Source organism: Leptinotarsa decemlineata, unplaced genomic scaffold (genome assembly GCF_025532065.1).
Source record: "Leptinotarsa decemlineata unplaced genomic scaffold, Ldec_3_MD MMD2_tig00026336_RagTag_RagTag, whole genome shotgun sequence".
Classification (NCBI taxonomy): domain Eukaryota; kingdom Metazoa; phylum Arthropoda; class Insecta; order Coleoptera; family Chrysomelidae; genus Leptinotarsa; species Leptinotarsa decemlineata.
Window position 1 is genome coordinate 8,538,666 of NW_027412692.1, and position 19,308 is coordinate 8,557,973.

Sequence of the window (19,308 nt, forward strand, 5' to 3'; positions counted from 1 at the left end):
TAGTTGATGTTTTTAATAATAATCATTTAGATTCATGATAACCCTGGTATGAATACTTTTACGTGTATTTTTCTGAACTCTCGACATAAGGTCCCCTAGATTAGATGGCTAAATTGAGATTTTGTACCTCACTTAGCAAAATCACAAATATTATGATGTCATAGTGCTGCAAGTAGAGTATTGAATGTTCATCATTTGATTGAAATTTTAGAATTTGACTTGAAAAAAAAATGGAGAATAGAATGAGCTTCCCCCATTACTACCCTTCCATAAAATCGTCTTACATCAATATCACCATTCCACCAGTTGGAAAATAGCAAGGTTCAGCCAAATACTGGTTAATGAAACTTTTTTATAAATATTTGTCGTAGGTATATTATACTCAGTGAAATAACAAAAATCCTGACCAATTTTAATAAACTTGGTATCGAAAATAAAGTCGAAATGTATTATTAATTTTCGATAAACATTCCGTGACTTTAATTTTTCAATTGTGGTATCTTTCTGTAGATAATGATGCATAAAGGTATCTTTTCTTCTATAGAAAAAAGTGGCTAAAAGAATTTGTGTCAGTTTTCTGTGAAAAATGGAATAAATACGATTATTGTACTATGAGTCAGAAAAATGTTTACAAGTGGTACAAGCTTTTCACAGACGGTCGAGAAGATGTGAATGACGACGCTCGCCCTGGACGCCCCACCACATCAACAACCGATGAAAATGTTGGGAAAATGAAGAAAATTGTTATAGAGAATCGCCGAGGCATTATTAGAGAAGTTGCTGAGGATGTCGGCATATCACTGAGTTCATGCCATATAATTTTTTCGGAAATTTTGCGCATGTATCGAGTAGGGGCCTAAGACCGTTTGAGAACCTCCCCCACCACTCGACCTTGACCTTGACTGACGGCACACGACCTTCAGCTATGTGTAAAGTCATATGCATGTGGCAGGAAAACCGTCGCATGAGCAATGCTCAGGAATTATTGAATGATGTCAACAGTGACCCAGATTTGCTTAAAAGGGTCATAACTAGGGACAAGTCATGGGTATATAACATCGTTCCAATGGAAGAACCCAGGAAAGCCAAGACCAAAAAAACACTCCAAATTCGATTAAAATTCGAAGTTTATCTGACTGTTTCCTTCGATTATAGTGGCGTAATTCATCAGAACTTCTTGCCACATGATTGTACGGTCAATAAGGAGTATTATCTTACAGTTAGGCGCCGTTTGCGAGAAACAATACGAAGAAAACGTTCGGTATCATTGCGTTTGCCATAATGCACCTGCTCACTCGTCATTGCTTTCGACCAAACGCATCACCGTGAGCCTCCGTCAGCCACCGTTTTCAACAGAGTTGGCCCTATGTTACTTTTTTCTAGTACGAAAATTCACGAAACCCATGAAAGAACGGCGTTTTGCGACAATTGAGAAGATTAAAACTGAAGCGTTGAGAGATTAAGGACATACTCGAAAGTGCATGTCAGAACTTTTTCCAGGATTGGAAATATTTTTTTGATAAACATGAAAATTCACCTTATTTTTTGAATAGGCAGCGTATAGTCCGCTTAGTTTGACTAACATATTTTTTTATTACATCCCCACAGATTATTTCCTGAAAAACTTTTCCTTTTGCATCATCTTGTCTTTCGCGTTGCCAAAAGCTTGTTTAAGTGTATGGGCCGTTTTGAAAGATATTATAATATTGAATTTTTCAACAACATACAACCTCAGTTGGTATATTTTGATTAGTATTGAAGAATATAAATTTTGAGTCTCCGTCTTTCAGAAAAGTCTACTTTTCAGGTTCCATTGCTAACAGCTCTCTGTTCGTACTAATTCGCAATTACATGTTAAAAGCAGGTGAAGATTATGAATATTAGGAAATCATTTGATGACCCCCATTATGAGCGAAACACATATTTTCATTTCAAGAGATATAGTGTATTCGATGAAATGTTTGTTTTGACAAGTACTTTTCGCAGATTCTGATGAAAGATGTTCTAAGGCCTTATGTACCTGAATACAAAGGACTGGTAGCTAGTGACGACGGAGAGTGTTCCTATATACAACTACAAGACCTTCTGGGCGACTTCGTAACTCCCTGCGTGATGGACTGCAAGATTGGAGTAAGAACGTATCTGGAAGAAGAACTAGCAAAAGCGAAAGAAAAGCCCAAATTAAGAAAAGTAAGATTCTGAAATTGAAGAGTTACCATTAGTTACTTGACTCATTCGATTACAGTTTTCTATCATAAACTATTTGGAAATGTAGAAATAGATAATCAGTTTATTAGGAAAATAAGTTTCTTAAAACTTTGTTGAACTGTAGGTTACTCAAAGTATAGAAAAAACTGAAAACTGTTATTTTTTGCTATGTAGACGACGAAGCTTGATTTTCAAACAGACCCTCATTTATTTCGGGCCAGATCTTCTTAGGTATACTCTAGGTATATCTAAATAACAAAGAAATTTCAAACACGTCATGATGGTAAACTTTCAACTGTGTTATTTCAAATAGCATCCCCTGTGCTTTGTCAATCAATCTAATGTATAATATTATTTCAAATAGTGCCAGTAGGCGAGTACGGCCCTCATCAACAGCGAAATGATATCTGTTTGCTTGCTATGATTTTAAATATGGGTATAAGTAATTGCGAACGGGTAGAACATTCTAGTTGTTTCGACTAGTTACAGTTACCAGTTGAATGTTTATAGTAAACCAGAAACAGTAATACCGGAGTGAATTAAAGCAGACATCAATGAATGAAAGAGACATTGACGAGTATGGGGCAGATATTGAAAATTTAGACAAATTGGTCCACCCTCAATCCTCACACTTGCAATCTAACAAATTACGTTGTAGGGTTTGTAGCGTTAATTGAAGATGTAAAATATATCAATTGCCAAAAAAGACTCATATGCGTAACAATATTCTAATGCTTCAGAGAATTTACATTTTGAAGCTCTAATCGGATTGTTATCGGATTATTTGAAGGTTTTAATTCAACCAAGACAGTAGTGTGCCACATGAATCAGACCAAAAAAAAGTTTTTATAATTGAAACTAATCAGATATTCTCTCGTCATATCAGTGAGGGCTACAACTACTGAATGAAAGTAGCGATTTTTTTTTCAAAATGATGAAAATGGAAAATAATAATCATTAAACAAGAACAACGCTTCAACCGAGAAGTTTTATAAAAAGTTTTGATATAAAAGCGGGTACAATACAGACAAATTTCCAATATTCCACTGATGTTCCAGACTACTTGTGATATTATACAAATATTATAATATAGCCGTTTTTGCAACTAACAAAGGCAATAATTGACGTTAAGTGCAATTTTTCAATAACTAAGCAGACAGTCTGGTATATAATAATGAAGTAATATTTTATTGTCAAGAAAAAAATATTAAAAGATCCTCGTTTATACATTTCTTTATTTTATTATTATTTAAATGGTTAGTTGAGAAATTGTTTTCCCTTTTATTCAGATGAGAATTTTAAAAAATTGCACCTTATTACAGTAAAGCCACAACAACGCAACGCAACAAAAAAATATTTTTTAATATTTTTTGAAATGAATCTAAGATCAAGTTTGTCTATTATTCATCGGCTGTCAGAGCGAATTGTTTGCTCTGACGTAATTTTTATGACGATAATTTGTTGAATAATTTAAATACGTAGTGTTCGATGCTAGGTTTGGTGTTACGTTCCGGGGGCATTAGCCTCTATGGACATACGCCTCTGGAGTTTTTCTGATGCTGTTCGTTTCTAGGATATGTACGAGAAAATGTGCCAAATTGACCAGAATGCACCGACTGAAGAAGAACACAAAATGAAAGGAGTAACGAAGCCGCGGTACATGGTTTGGCGGGAAACCATTTCTTCAACAGCGACACTCGGTTTCAGAATAGAAGGAATCCGCAGTGCGGATGGTACTTCAACGAAAGATTTCAAAACTACCAAAACCAAAGAGCAAGTTATCGCTGCGTTCGAAAAGTTTACTGAAGGTTTTCCACATGCAATTGTAAGTTTGAATGTCTTTTTAGGTCCCAGAAGTACGCGACCCAACAAAGAAAACATAAAAATTCTTGAATAAAATTATTTATTTCTCAACATAATCTCCTTGTGACTCTATACACTTTTTACAGCAATAATTTCGATGTCATTTTTATAATGAGAACTGTCTTGCTCCTCAAAATAGCCATTAACTGCCGACAACACTTCTTCATCGTTGGAAAATTTTCGACACCGGGCCATTTTTTCAAATTTGGGAATGAAAAATAATCCGAGGGGGCTAAATCTGGCGAATAGGGTGCATGAGGTAGCAATTCAAACTTCCCGTTAATTTTGGTCATTGCAATAATGCTGATTTCTTTACTCGACCGATGCAGTGAGTTCGCATAATACTCACGGTAGATAGTTTCACCTTTTTCAGGATAGTCAATGAAAATTATTCCACGCGCATCCCAAAAACCGATGCCTTGACTTTGCATGTGAAGTGTGTAAAGTGATGGAGCCATGTTCCATCAATGGTTATTAAACAATGCAAAAATTCTGCCTGGTTGCTGTGAAACTTCATTAAATACTCAATTTCCTGTAGTGCAGAGTAGAATTCAGTTCAGCTTCTATATTGGTTGGACTGATGCCTTTCAAATAGAAGTTCCACATAACGATGACCAATTTTTACCATTTTCACAAATTCACTGAAAACGTTCGCTATTAATGTCTGGCAAATGAATACTAAACATCGCAGCGTCTTCAAACTTGAAACATATGCTTTATATATTATGTACTTTTCAATACAGTAATCTTTTTCGAACAACTACGGCCATCTCTGTGTCAGGCCGGATACTTCTGGGACCATCTTCGTATGTTATTCGCACAAGTCACTCTTTAAGTGCCATAATTCATTGACAAATAACTCATTTGTGTTAAAATTATCTTGATGAATTGAGATTGTGATTAGAGATTAAACATATATCCGGTAACTATTCAGTTTCTGGCTTATCCGGCGGCCTAAATGCTATCCGGCTGAGTTCCGGATAACTAGCGCCTATCTAGCCGAATATCGGTTAGAGGTAGCAAATGGTTTCGCTTGCTACCTCTTAATGCAGCTTCAGCGAAAAGTCTTTTGCTCTACGCATTGCCTCAAGGGTGCTGAAAGGTATATTCACTGCAATACAATAGGTAAATGAATGAAACAATTGTTAATATTACTCATAAACGGAAAGATCCGTATGTTTTTTGCGTATGCTTCTTGCGATGCACCAAATGGCAATGTTTCACCAGAAGGTTGGCCAAATATCTGGTTTCCAGATAAACTGCTATCCGTTTCATCTTTAGTTGTATTCATACAAATGTTCAATTATCAGAACTTTTATATACTTGGGGTTACCTTCAACTTTTAAGTTTTGAATACACACCTGTATTTTGGTGGCAATATTTTATTACGTAATTTTCATATAGTATCATATTCTGGGAGTATCTGTGATTTAATATATTCCTTGAATGAATTATTATATTTTTCATTGCTGTGCTGGTAATCGAAAACAATATGTATCACAGCTGATTCTAAAAAAATCATTGATACTTCGTTATTTTAATGAATGAAACTCCAAATATCCAAAATGTGGTGGTATATCAAGACTCTATTTCTAGTCAGGTTTTCTAGGAATTTGGAAAAAATGAAGAAGGTACATACAAGAAGTATCATTCAGTAATTTTCATTTTTTCCTTAGCAGCAACCCAGCCGCTATTCAACCGACTCTCTATATCTTCTTGGAGAACCATTTTATTTAATTTTTTTCTCTAACAGCCTTGGTAGTGTTACCAAAAAAGCATATGTGATAGTGAGATTGTGGCCTATATGTGGACCAACAACACAAACTCATATCACAAACACTATTTTACTACTCGAAGATTATTTCAATGATACGTTTTTTGTTCTAGCCTAAGTATATTCAAAGACTGAAAGCTATAAAAGCAACCCTGGAGACTTCAGATTTTTTCAATTCACATGAAGTAAGTACTTTCTTATCTATTGATTAAATGCTATTATAAAAATGGTGCATGTCTCGAATCTAGTCGTAAGAGCCGCTTTTATTTAGAAACGGAATGTTCTGTATTTGTTTTTTGTGATTTGATGAAAATCTTTAATGAAACAACGTATACCCAACAATGTGAAAGATGATCAAATTTCTTTATTGTTTGGGAAAAACATTCATTAACTCTTTTCTAACTGATGTCATGCTGTTTGCCATCCTTGAACTTCTTAGAACGGAATTCCATATTCGATTGAGGTTTACCGCTTCTTCTTTCCTCTTGAAATTATCCGTGTGTATGTGGATCTCTATTGCCTCCTGTACCGGTCGTCTTTGGTATCCTGGTTGTTGAAAATGAGTTCTATATTTTCAAACAGAATCCTGTGGTTTTCTTCACTGATTGCGTGTTCCGCCACAGCTGACTTGTCCGTCTGACCTAATCTGCAGTTTCTTTAATGCTCCTTCAGACTTATTCCCATATATCTTTTGGTGGTTCCGATATATGCAACACAAGTGCACGATATGCGATAGATCCCTGCTGCTGATTGTGGATTTCTTTTGTTTTTTGTCGACCTGAGGCTTTGTAGTAACTTCCTGCTGGGTTTGAAAACTGTTTCAATGTCGTGTTTCCCCAATAGTTTTCCAATTCCCTCTGTGATCATAGGGATATATGGTAGATACGCGCGTGCAACCATCTGGTCCTCCACCTCATTTAGAACTGTATGAATTTTCAATTTTATGGCTTTGCTGATCTCGGGTACACTGTATCCATTCGATCTCAAAGTCAATCGAAGATGTTCTAGTTCTTGCTCTAGATGATCTGGTTCACATATTCTTCAAGCCCTTTCCATTAGAGTGGAGATGACTCCTCTCTTCTGGCTAGGATGGTGGTTTGATAGTGCGTGTAGGTACCTATCCGTGTGCGTGGGTTTTCGGTACACTTTGTAGATCAGTCTAGCACCACATAGTTCGGTTAGTACATCTAGAAATGCTATCCGCTGATGATTCTCAGTTTCTATGATGAACTTGATGCTTGGGTGTTGATTGTTCAAATGGTCTAGGTCGCCACGCCATCTAGTTGCTAATAGAAGTTCACCCTCCATTGAAAGTAACTCCCTATGAGACATGCTCTAAAGAGTTCGACTATATCACTCGGAAACACGTGGGCTAGCCCTTTCAGAGAGTCTTTCAGTGGGATATTAGTAAACAAGGATACAACAGGATATCCATCACTTTGTAGATTAGTCTAGCACCACATCGTTCGGTTAGTACATCTAGAAATGCTATCCGCTGATGATTCTCAGTTACCATTTCGATCTTGATGCTTGAGCGTTCAAATGGTCTAGGAAAAGGTTCAGAGAGTCTCTTCCATGTTTCCAGATGACGAAGGTGTTATCCACGTAATGTAGCCACACGGTCGGTTTTAATTCAAATGTGTCGATTGCTTTCTCTTCAAAATGTTCCAGGAGGTAATTGGCTATCACTGAAATAAGTGTACTTTCCATCGCCACGCCATCTAGTTGCTAATAGAAGTTTACCCTCCATTGAAAGTAACTCCCTGTGAAACATGCTCTGAAGAGTTCGACTATATCACTGGGAAACACGTGGGCTAGCCCTCTCAGATAGTCTTTCAGTGGGACATTAGTAAAAAAGGATACAACAACAGGATATCCGTCAGCTCCAGCGTCAAGTCCCTAATTTTACCAACGAAATCCGTCTATTGGTTTCAGTGGCATGTTACTTTTATATACTTTAGGAACATGCCACTGAGAACAAATAGCAAAAATTTTAAATATGATTGATATTTTTTACTGAAAGATGATCGAAAAACACCGACAGTCAAAACAATCTATCTTCTTTGTATGAATCAAAAGTATACAATAAGTTAAAATCTATTTTAAATAGATCTTAAAATACAACAGCAGTTCAACAATTTATGAAAAAAATGAAATTCAGTTTTTTTAATATACATTTCATAATGAAGAAAATTCATACAACGGGTTACTTAATAACTTTGGTAACCTGTTGCTGCCCAGTGCGTCCATGAAGTAGTGCATTGGCAAAATTGGCTAAATAAACAATATCAATAAATATTACGTTTTTCAAAATGATGATTTGATACAAAAGGTGACCTACCTTCTTTGCTGTCTGTTAGTGGAACAACTACCGAACATTTCCGAAGTTATCTTGATGACTTGATTCCAAAAATGTATCACAAATCAAAAGTAAAAATTGCAGTAGAAAGTTAAACGTAAATGTATTCTTTTCGAAATAATTCATAAATAATATATACATAAAAATAATAATTTATTGAAATGCGACCATTGCATACACAACCAAAAAAATGTGCTTTCAACCGCTAAACAATGACCTACTCCAGTATCAAAATCCTATCTGGCATTTTGTAGCAAAACTGGGATTGTGTTCTACATTTGTTGCCTGATTCGGTCTTCTGAGTAACGAAAATTGTCCATTATGTTGACTCTAGATTGTAAACAACCCCATAAGTCTAAGGGCCTAAGATCAGATGATTTATGGCTACGTAGATCTACGTTTCTCGCCTACCTATCCACCGATCAGGGAAGGTTCTTTTGTATATTTGAATATCAGTAAGAGCCTGGATCAGAGAGGAATTTATTTATTTCGTGAGAAATAGACATACAAGTTGCTCCTGGTAATTTTCATTGGAAAAATATGGAACAATAATTGTATTATTGTTCCCACATCCAAAACATTAACCTTTTGTGGTCGCATGGTATACTCAAAAATGTTCGATAGTACTGAAGTCTTTCGAGTACTCAAATCCTCAGATGGTCCCCGCTCTGTATAGGGCAGATTCTCCACTGCCGACAAAATTGTATCGAATAGATAATATCTTCTCGACCAGTCCATTTTGTGCTACATTTTATTTTTCCAGGTAATTGGCAGTTCGCTCCTCTTCGTTCACGATCGTTACAACGCAAACGTTTGGTTGATCGACTTTGCAAAGACTATCGTTCTACCAGAGAATGTTAAAATCACTCACAACTCCAAGTGGAAAGTCGGAAATCACGAAGACGGATACCTCATCGGTATCAGTAACCTGATAAAAATATTCATGGCAATGCTGGAACAGCAGCCAATCACGATAAGTCCACCTTTGACCCTACATGAGCCGCCGGAAGTTGCCAAGGGGGCAGTAGAAAAGACTTGAAAGAGTTTGGTGACTCGGTAGAAAATTGTATATTCCAGAAATATCTACTACTGAGTTATATCAGAAATGTCTGGAGGGATCTGGACAATAAAATACTAGGATGCTGAATTTTGCAATGGCTATCTTTGAGTTTTAGAGAAACATAATAACTTGTGATTGGTATTCTTCAGTTGAGTCTCTGGAAAAGATATATAACCCATTTTCAAAAACATAAATTTCAGAAAACGCAAAATTTTCACTGCGTTGATAAATAGTTTGATTATCCAATCAGTTTGTTTTGTTTTAAGAACTGAATTTTCACAAAGAGTTAAACAACTTGCTCTTTATGCAACAACTGACATATTTATGGTAACCATCAAGAATATATGATTTTCAGGGATAAACTTTTATTTAGCATCCTATTATTTCGACTTTTGGTTCATTTTCGAACCAGTGAATAATTTTAAGACAGTTCCTTACCGTGTAGTAGGAAATAATTGTTATCTCAAGAGGGAGTTGATTACCTCACTAATAATTGTATATAAACATTGTATTTATTTTAATTTATCTTCTGAAAGTTCAATATATATTTGTTCATATCTGTGTGATTTCAATGCACTCATTTTATTGCCATTTTGATTTATAGAGTGTAATTTGAGGACTGGAACCTAAAAACTATAATATGCCATATAAAAATAATATTACACTATTATGATTGATGGTATGTAGTATTTAGCTCTGACGTCATTCAATATTTCTTTCACAAAGTGAAGTATGATTTTCTATTCACATTTCTCCCTGTGAAATGATGAATTCAGAAGTATTTTCAGCTTTATATAGCTTGAATGTTGAACACGTATGGTTTTTGTATTCTAAACTGTATAACGTTCACTTTCAGTCCATTTCAATAGTTAATACCAACCTATGCTGTGTGTTACACTTTGTGTGAAGAAATTTGAATTTGTAAATGAAAATTGATATGTTAATAAATTTGAGAACTTTGCACTTCATTTTCTTTATATTAATTATTTATTATGGCACAGTCAACTACAGAAACAAGTCGTGATGCGGCAATTGGAAATACCTCACATACAACAGTTGTGAGCATTATATCCAATAGAGAGAAGGGCAAGAACTTATATTTTTCCCAAAACATTGTCAACAATCAATTAGGCCTTTCTTCTTGCATGTCAACTTCAAATGAAATCTGTCGAAATAAATGAACCAATGAGTTGACATTATTCTCACAAACAAGTACGTCTCAATAAAAAAAGCCATGAACTGAATATTTTATGTCATAAATAAATGTCATATGAATGAAAAAAAAACGACAAAACATTTTTTCTTATTTTAATCGTATGTCGATAGCCTCTTTTGATGTGCAGTTGCTGCAAGGTTTGGAATTTGTTCTGCGTTTGAACTAAAAAAAAAATTATATCAACATAGGTATTATATTAACATACATATTCAGACAGAGCTGGCGACGTGATTCATAATCGTATGCATAAAAGCGCACATTCGAAACAATGAACTCTTGAATTACCTGTCGCGTCGCGTTTTGCGATTTCCCGGTGACAGAGTTGGAGAAAGCCGCGACACTGGTCACGTCCGACTGTTGCATGAAAACGCATATATAAGGCAATGCTTTCATGGTTTAATCACAGTAGAAAGCTAAATCATTTAGCTTAACGCGTCAGAATAGAAGCAAAAGCAAAAAATATAGAGAGGAGTCAACGCCTTTAGAAGTCACTAGTTTTGTTGCATCGCGACAAGACGACAATTATCACGCACGATGGAGGTCATATGTACGCGCCTTTATGCATCAGTCGCTCGTCATTGGTGTCACGTGCATGTACTTTGCGTTTCTTGTTCAGTCACGGAATAGTAAACAACCTGAGGTTCAGTTGAGTTGTTAGTATGGAGGGTAGAGATAAGAAGGACCATCTCTGTGTGTGAAAAAGTGTACGTTAAAATGTGCTAAATAAGGGTGACGCTACAGTAGCAACAGGATAAATTTAAAAAAGGCGCTGAAAGTTATGGCGAAAGAAATTCCGGCCCGTTATAGCGCACTTTTCAAAATAAGAATGAAATAATGTCGCAACTCAGTTCTCGCTTGGCTATTAACGAGAGGATTTTATTCGCTGTTTCACCCATTCATTCATTCATTCAAATAATAAAAGAACTCATTTAAAACTTAATTGAATGTTTATTGTAAAAGAAACGGAAAGAATACTTTAAATAAACTCACACTCAAATGTTAATAAGAAAAAATACATTAAAATAATCAAAAAACTTACATAATACTGCCACCCAGCAGGATTGAAGAAAAGGAGATGTGCTGCATTTCTGATGACCCAATCGATACGTAAATGAATACTGTCTGTTGACTGTTAACTGTTAACTCTTAACTCTGATGCATGATCTTGACCTCCCTCAATATTTATAAAGAATTATACGCTGACATTGCGACTTTGATCCGGTCACTGTACTGAAGTAAAATGCACAGCATGCAATCTGTGCCAAGTTTGCATATTTGGAGATTGTTTTATATTCCATATCCTGTGATCGGATCAATTTCGATGTCTATGAACTTGAAATATCAAAAGATGGATTTCTGAATACTGAGTGTTTTTGTGTTAAAATATTGAAGTGAGGTTGGAACATCTTTCAATTCATGTATTTACTTAAATGAATCTGAATAATTTCATGATTATCTTCTATATTTGACACATCTCCCCTCCACGTTAAAGCTGGCCCCCAGCTTTCTGGGTGGTAATGAAAAACAAAAAAAAACAAATTGAAATTCAAATGAAAACTCACAATTCAATAAAAATATTTTGAATAATAAAAAAAACAATCGGTTTAAAATATGATCATAAACATCAATTACAAACTACATGTCCTATAAAAGTTAGAAAAAACTATATTGTCCAATTGATTCTGCAACTATGAGTTCCCACACTTATATTGTCATAGTCCGGCACTGAACTTTATCTGTCTTTGTGTCACTCCACCAATCTGTCCGCACAGCGTTCCGTGTCTTGGTTCTGACTTTGTTTTGGTTGACGGCTGCTCGGCTACCACAACTCAACTGGATGGAAACATTGGCAACGTAACAGTGGACTGAATTGGACTGGATTATAATTACGTATTACGTTGTGCTTTGCGTTTTCTCGTATTACCAGAACATGTTTTTCTGGTTTCTGTGAAATGTATCTGTCATTCTGTTCCATGCCTATTCTCTCAATTGTGTATAGAGAAGAAGATTTACGATTTGACATGACATATGACATACATATAATTTGATGAATATGTGAATATTTAGCGCCATTTTTCGTTCACTGAAGTGATTTTGATTTTACACTTTGAAATATATTTATATCTGTGTGTTCATCGTGTAATAGTGTGATCAAGTTATTAGCTGCCCAGGAATATAGAAATTACCCCTTCGAGAGCTTTTGGGAAACTTCAAACATCATCGTCTGTGGTTCTGTTGTGTCAGCATTTATGAAACTAGCATTGTTTTCATAAATTACTTGCGAAATATTTTCTGTAGGCTGCTTGGGATTTGGATTATCCTGGTACTCAACGGTATGATGGTGATTCTGAATTGTTTTGAGTATTACAATTCTATTCACATATTATGTCTGTGGATGATGTCTGCCCACACAGGAACTGTTTATCAGCTACTCAGAACAACTGGTAACGCAACAACGTAAGTATTTGTTTCTGGTTGAATATGGCACTAGTGACTGCGATATTCCTATAGTCCATTCATTTGAGCCATGATGATTCAACTTCATGTTTCCCTAGGTCATCGTGCTGTCTATGGTACGATCTGCTGAATGTCCTGGAGTGGAAAACCGTAACAGTGGTGATGGAGTAGTGGAGTAGTGACTGCCTCGAAGTGCCTTGGGGTGTGGTGTTGCCTCCATTGCATGAAACAAGAGAGAAATTCGGCAGTAAGTTCTTTCATGATATACTTTTATTCTTATAGCTAGGTTATGTTACTATTAAATTCGATAATAAAAAAAAAATCAACAAAAATCACTGCATTCTATAGTTAACAATCATTTGACAGTTTAATCTAATTCGTTAGAGTACATATAATATACATTTAAGTTAATTTGACAATAACTTGCAGATACCTTACAAACTTTCTTTTCAACTTTGAAGCATACTTTTTGATTTATGCTTGAGCATACTTTCAAAATTCATTGGTTCTTTATGGCACACCCATTTCAACATCAATTTCTTTATGTACAATTTTTTTTTACTGATTCCTTACAGTCTTTGTCACCTGCCTATTCAATTGTCACCTCATGTGATATACATTTCACTGAATAATAGGAAATTGAAAATAGCAATAGCAATTTATTTTCTTTTCAATGAAAATAAACAGCTATTGGAAATATTTATCGAAAACAACTACTTTCCTGGCTAGTACCAACGACGAATATTGAATTATATCTGATAAATATATATTAGAAAACACATGTAAATTGCATCTCTCAGATTTTGCATATATTATTATTATTCTCTTTATACTCTTTCACCTTTTTTCATAATTACCATGATGTAGTAACTTTCTACATCTTTAAACATCATATTTGTCTTTTCTTAAGACAACTTTCTGTGTCGTACTTTCTACAACATCGTACCTGTCTTTCCTCCGAAGACCTCATATATGCGCATTTCATTTCATGCCTCATACAAAATTCATATTATAATCATCATTATTTCTCATGAACATCTAACATATTTTACACACCTTCAAAAATGAAAAGTTTCATGCAGTTTTGGGAGCGTCCTCCACAGTCTGCCTTTTCATCTTGTGTGTATAGTCTACCTATATAAATGATTCTTCTTCAATACATAATCATCAATTCTCACATTTTCAATATATCTATATGCTTCTTTTATTTCTCATAATATTACAAACTTCACTGTTTGTAGATCATCAGTCTGAGATGCTATTTCCTATTACTTTCCATACAAAATAAAAAAATTAAACTATGTGGTGACATTGAATTGTTTGTACTACTTCTGGCAAGGGGTGTGTCAATAATGCATTCATTATTATTATGTTTCTTTTCTTATGTAATTACAGCTTATTTTTCCTTAATTAATTGTATGTGAAATTTTATTTGAAAAATGCAACTGAAAAAATATTTTGTATCTGCATTTTCATTTAATTACTATTCTCTAATTATTATACCCTAATTATTCTGGATTCTTATATGTTTAAAATTGAATATTTTAATTTGACTCAGAATACTCATTCATAAAACAATTCACAGTTCTGCAATTTTTCCGTATACCTAACTAGATGAATTGATTTTTGTTTAATATTATATGTACTCTGAACATTTCTAACTACAAATTTCCATAAAGGATTTCATGTATTTGCAGAGCATAGTTTGACAATTTAATTTTGTTATAGGGAAGGCGCTTAAGATCATGCAACAAATAGTAAACAATAGTATTTGAAAACAAAACTTTTTGTGAAAGAGAGGTAAGTATGCTTGAAGTGTAACACTGCCATGTAAAACATGTTTTAATAAAATTTTTAAAGACCATCATCTTTTACTACCGCTTGATATCAGTCTCGCAATAACTACTTATAGGAAATGAATTATTACTCTTCAAACTCCAAGGAAAAAGTTTGAATATTTGGCGGTTATATTAAAATGAAACTATTTCCAGAATTCACTAAAAATAGTAAATCTGAGGGATTTTTTGAATATTTTACGTTGCGCTGTATCGAAAACAACATCATAAATCAATCGACAAGGGTTCATATTTATACTGTATGTCAAAAATGGGGATTTTTTCATGTTGGCGATCATGATGGCGTTCCTTATCTCAACAGTTTTCAAAAAGGTAGTAAAACTCAAAAATGGACCTTTTTCTTGTGTCAATATTCTTATTGATTATATTAAATATATTGATTACTTAATAAGCTGACGTTGATGACTACTATAATTTGTTTTCGAGTCATTACCAATAAAATGTTAAAGGATGATTGGAAACAAAGAATATATTATGAATCTAACTAATTGATACTACGATACACATTCCCAAGCTGATGAAACAGATATTGGTAGGTGTATCATTTATTTTTCAAAAAGTCAGATACATATGCAAAATTTCGAAATCATGTAATGGGTAATCGTACGGAGCTGGATGAACAGATATTCCATACGTTTAGCCAATTCAACTGTACAGTTCCAAGCTGATGAAACAGATATTGGAAAATGTACCGCTCATACTTTCGAAATTTACAGATGATAAATGAAATTTTTTTCAAATTATTCCATTGGCAATCTTAAGAAGCTGAATGAACAGATATTCTTTATGATTGCTCAACTTCAGTAATACTTTTCTTTCTAAGCTGATGGACAGTTATTAGAAAGTGTATTACTCATAATTTGAGGAGAAGGGAAACATGGAAAGTTGACTGAAATGATAGGTTATATTTGGATTAAAAAAAAAATGAAGCATAAGAACCAACATATTCAAAACTAATTATCAAACTATCAAAAAAAAACATTTATTTGAGGTATATTAAAAAGAAGGAAAAACTGTAATTTTACTCGATGAAACAGCTATTAAATTCTCTCATTATTGGAAAACAAAAGAAAAATACACTTTTCTGCTAATTATCACAAAATATTATTAATACTTGAACAATTCAACTTTTTGTATCAGAAAATTAGGCCCATTATGAAGAATGAAGCCCCCGAGAACGAGAGAGGCGCCTCCACCACGTGTCGCAACTCAGTTCTCGCTTGGCTATTAACGAGAGGATTTTATTCGCTGTTTCACCCATTCATTCATTCATTCAAATAATAAAAGAACTCATTTAAAACTTAATTGAATGTTTATTGTAAAAGAAACGGAAAGAATACTTTAAATAAACTCACACTCAAATGTTAATAAGAAAAAATACATTAAAATAATCAAAAAACTTACATAATACTGCCACCCAGCAGGATTGAAGAAAAGGAGATGTGCTGCATTTCTGATGACCCAATCGATACGTAAATGAATACTGTCTGTTGACTGTTAACTGTTAACTCTTAACTCTGATGCATGATCTTGACCTCCCTCAATATTTATAAAGAATTATACGCTGACATTGCGACTTTGATCCGGTCACTGTACTGAAGTAAAATGCACAGCATGCAATCTGTGCCAAGTTTGCATATTTGGAGATTGTTTTATATTCCATATCCTGTGATCGGATCAATTTCGATGTCTATGAACTTGAAATATCAAAAGATGGATTTCTGAATACTGAGTGTTTTTGTGTTAAAATATTGAAGTGAGGTTGGAACATCTTTCAATTCATGTATTTACTTAAATGAATCTGAATAATTTCATGATTATCTTCTATATTTGACAATAATAACCAAAGTTTGCTAATCAATTGTTTGCTTATCATTTCTTAAAGCTTGATCAATATTACATTTAGGAAGTAATACATAAATAAAATGACGTTAAAACTAAGAGAGATCCAATTTTTTTTCTACGAAGCAATTGAAAGAAAATTTTTCATTGGGGACTTTTTTCAAACTTCATTATATAAAATTGTTAAAAATTATTATACATACTTTTGGTTGGAAGTATGACAGAGACTGAAGTGGATTATTATTTATATTTTTCAAGTTACGCCCACTTGGACAACTTTTCAACACGCAAATTTGTCCATTATAGCTTACAATTCGTTTTAACAGAAAGCACAACAATATCACAAAAAGTATTATTCAAAGCTGATAAGAAAATTCAATCGATGTCTCCGCGTTTTACCACAGCAATACTTTTAAGTTATATTGATGAACTCAATTCATATCATACCCTGTGCTTATGCTAGGAGGATTCTTGAACTGTTATTTAGTGCTGAAAGTTGGACACTTTTTCAAGCTTCCTCTCATGTGAGAGTGCTCCTTATCTATACCCTCCATAGTTTTGTTAGTTCTATCTATTGACGTTATAATATGGACTGGTCGTTAAAGAGAATATATTGACGCCAACAACTAAAAAAGGATGTTGAGATTCACGTTTTGGCATTTACGTCACTCATATGTTCAACGTCAAATACGTCACGATGTTTTACGTGTTGCATATTTGCATTGTGAAAATTCTGAGATTCCATTTGTCACATGGTGCCTTATGCCCAACGATTATGGACATAAAAACATGTATGTCCATAATCGTTGCCTTGAGGCAGTGGCAATCGGCAGGTGAAATATATGCAAAAGTATCGTCACTCTCAGTCCATATTATTATGTATATGGTTCTATCTGTATATGTATGTTAGTGATAACATTTGTGCTGGTTCAGTTGCAATTCCTTGCACTAACTCAACATTTTCTAAAAGCTTTTACTTTTCTATTAGCTCCTCAAAAAAGCTATTGACTTCGTCTTAATTCATCATGTAGTATAATATAGTATGCGTCTCTAAATAGTTTTACAGAATTCAATGATTTAAGAGCCCAAAGCCTAATCGCTACTTTGTATTACATACACACAAACTGTAGTCGATGTGTACAAATAAACTTGCCTGATAGTGTATGGATGGCAGACAAGTCGCGGATACTAACTGCATATTTCACTTAACTTAGAGCCGGGTAACACTTGTTTCAACTCCCATCCACGCTCACAGCGTTCATTTAGGTTATCTGCCAAGTAGTTTACAGTGAGAGGATTGTTATGTGGTCACATCTATATTTGTAGCGACTAGCTTGGACTTTTTTCATTTACCAAACAATCAGATTCCTACTATAATCAATTATTTAATGTGTGCACCAAGATAATCGGTAATCATATAATGTGGTACTCAACGTAAATTGGCAAAATAAAAATGAACTTGAGCTACCTGTTTAACAAATAAAACATAGTAGATAAGATACGTAGGGAAATAAGTAAACTCAACATTGATTCATAATATTTAGAACTTTTCATTTCAGTCATGATTTGATAGGGGAATTGTGATTTTGTGCAAATTTATTTTCGGAGATTCAGAAAAACACTTTCTGTGTCTGTGGGAGAATATTAGTTACGATATCCTGTGATAGTCACTTAAAGTTTTTCGGAGAGACAGATATGTTCAAATACAATAAATAAAATTTTCCGAGTTTGTTCAACACTTTTGAACGACGAAACATTTCTCAAACTTCTACATGTTGTGTGAGAGAGTGGTGCATTGTAGGTCATAAAACGAATCTACCATACCTTTCCTCAGGAGGAAACAAAGATACAAACTAACACTAATCAGATTGAAAGTCAAAGCGCAAAGTCATCGCTTTCGTTTTCCATTATTAGCCAGCGATGATATTTGAGCAATCTATAGATTTCATCAGTGGTTTTCAGCTGATTAGATTTATACATAAAAAAGAAAATGATTTTTAGATCATGGGATTTCAATAGGTACAGATGAAAACTTTTTTAGATATTATTGGTTGTTATCAAATTACATAAGGTTATATAATTTTTACCCTTAGAATATATTAGTTTCTGGGAAAGAAAAAAAGAATACTTCTTCATCTTGATTTAATCAAATAGGCTAATGAATGTCATTACATAGTGTCATTGATGACATGAGTAAATTGAACTCATTTCCTGACATAAAGTCGTAATTTTATGTTCATATAAAAATATTTGTTTCAATAGTATTTTTCTTTCGTGTAATTCAATGTTTATATAAAAATAACAGTTTGGAGAGGGCCTTTTCTTTCAGTTTGTGTCTGAAAGTTAGTTGCATGATCTACACATCTTTGTTATAGAGTTACTTTTTCAATTATTGCTTCTTTCCTTTCTTCGGCAGGTTCCTACATTTTTTGTATCAAGATGGAGAAATAGAAAGCTAAATCCTTTTTCCCCGTTTTATACCCGTTTCAATTTATATCAGTTTCCTTATACCACAACATTTCGATTGCTGAAAAGATAATAATGCTTTTTTATCTAAATTAGGCAAAATTAATATTTCGAAATGCCTTCATCATTTTAATTGGTTTGATAACAATTGCTATACATTATCAGAAAATTGCATTTTTTCACAGTTCAAGAAAGTTTTTCAATTGA

At 34.0% G+C, this 19,308-nt stretch overlaps 1 protein-coding gene and 1 long non-coding RNA gene across 4 annotated transcripts in view; one reads left to right on the forward strand and one right to left on the reverse strand.

Moving 5' to 3' along the window:
- IP3K2 (Inositol 1,4,5-triphosphate kinase 2) overlaps positions 1 to 10,232 on the forward strand; it is a 233,927-nt gene extending 223,695 nt beyond the window's left edge. For all 3 annotated transcript variants that reach the window (XM_074183204.1, XM_074183203.1, XM_074183205.1), the window contains 4 exons: positions 1,987 to 2,190; positions 3,782 to 4,033; positions 5,959 to 6,030; positions 8,968 to 10,232. In XM_074183204.1, coding sequence (XP_074039305.1) covers positions 1,987 to 2,190; positions 3,782 to 4,033; positions 5,959 to 6,030; positions 8,968 to 9,243 — 804 coding nt within the window. In that variant the 3' untranslated portion in view covers positions 9,244 to 10,232. The remainder of the gene's footprint in view (positions 1 to 1,986; positions 2,191 to 3,781; positions 4,034 to 5,958; positions 6,031 to 8,967) is intronic.
- Positions 10,233 to 10,499: 267 nt separating this feature from the next.
- Positions 10,500 to 18,755, reverse strand: LOC141485761 (uncharacterized). Its single transcript, XR_012467430.1, has 2 exons — positions 17,083 to 18,755; positions 10,500 to 10,642 (listed from the first exon to the last, which is right to left on the reverse strand). It is a non-coding gene; the product is annotated as an uncharacterized lncRNA (long non-coding RNA).
- Between the last annotated feature and the right edge of the window lie 553 nt (positions 18,756 to 19,308).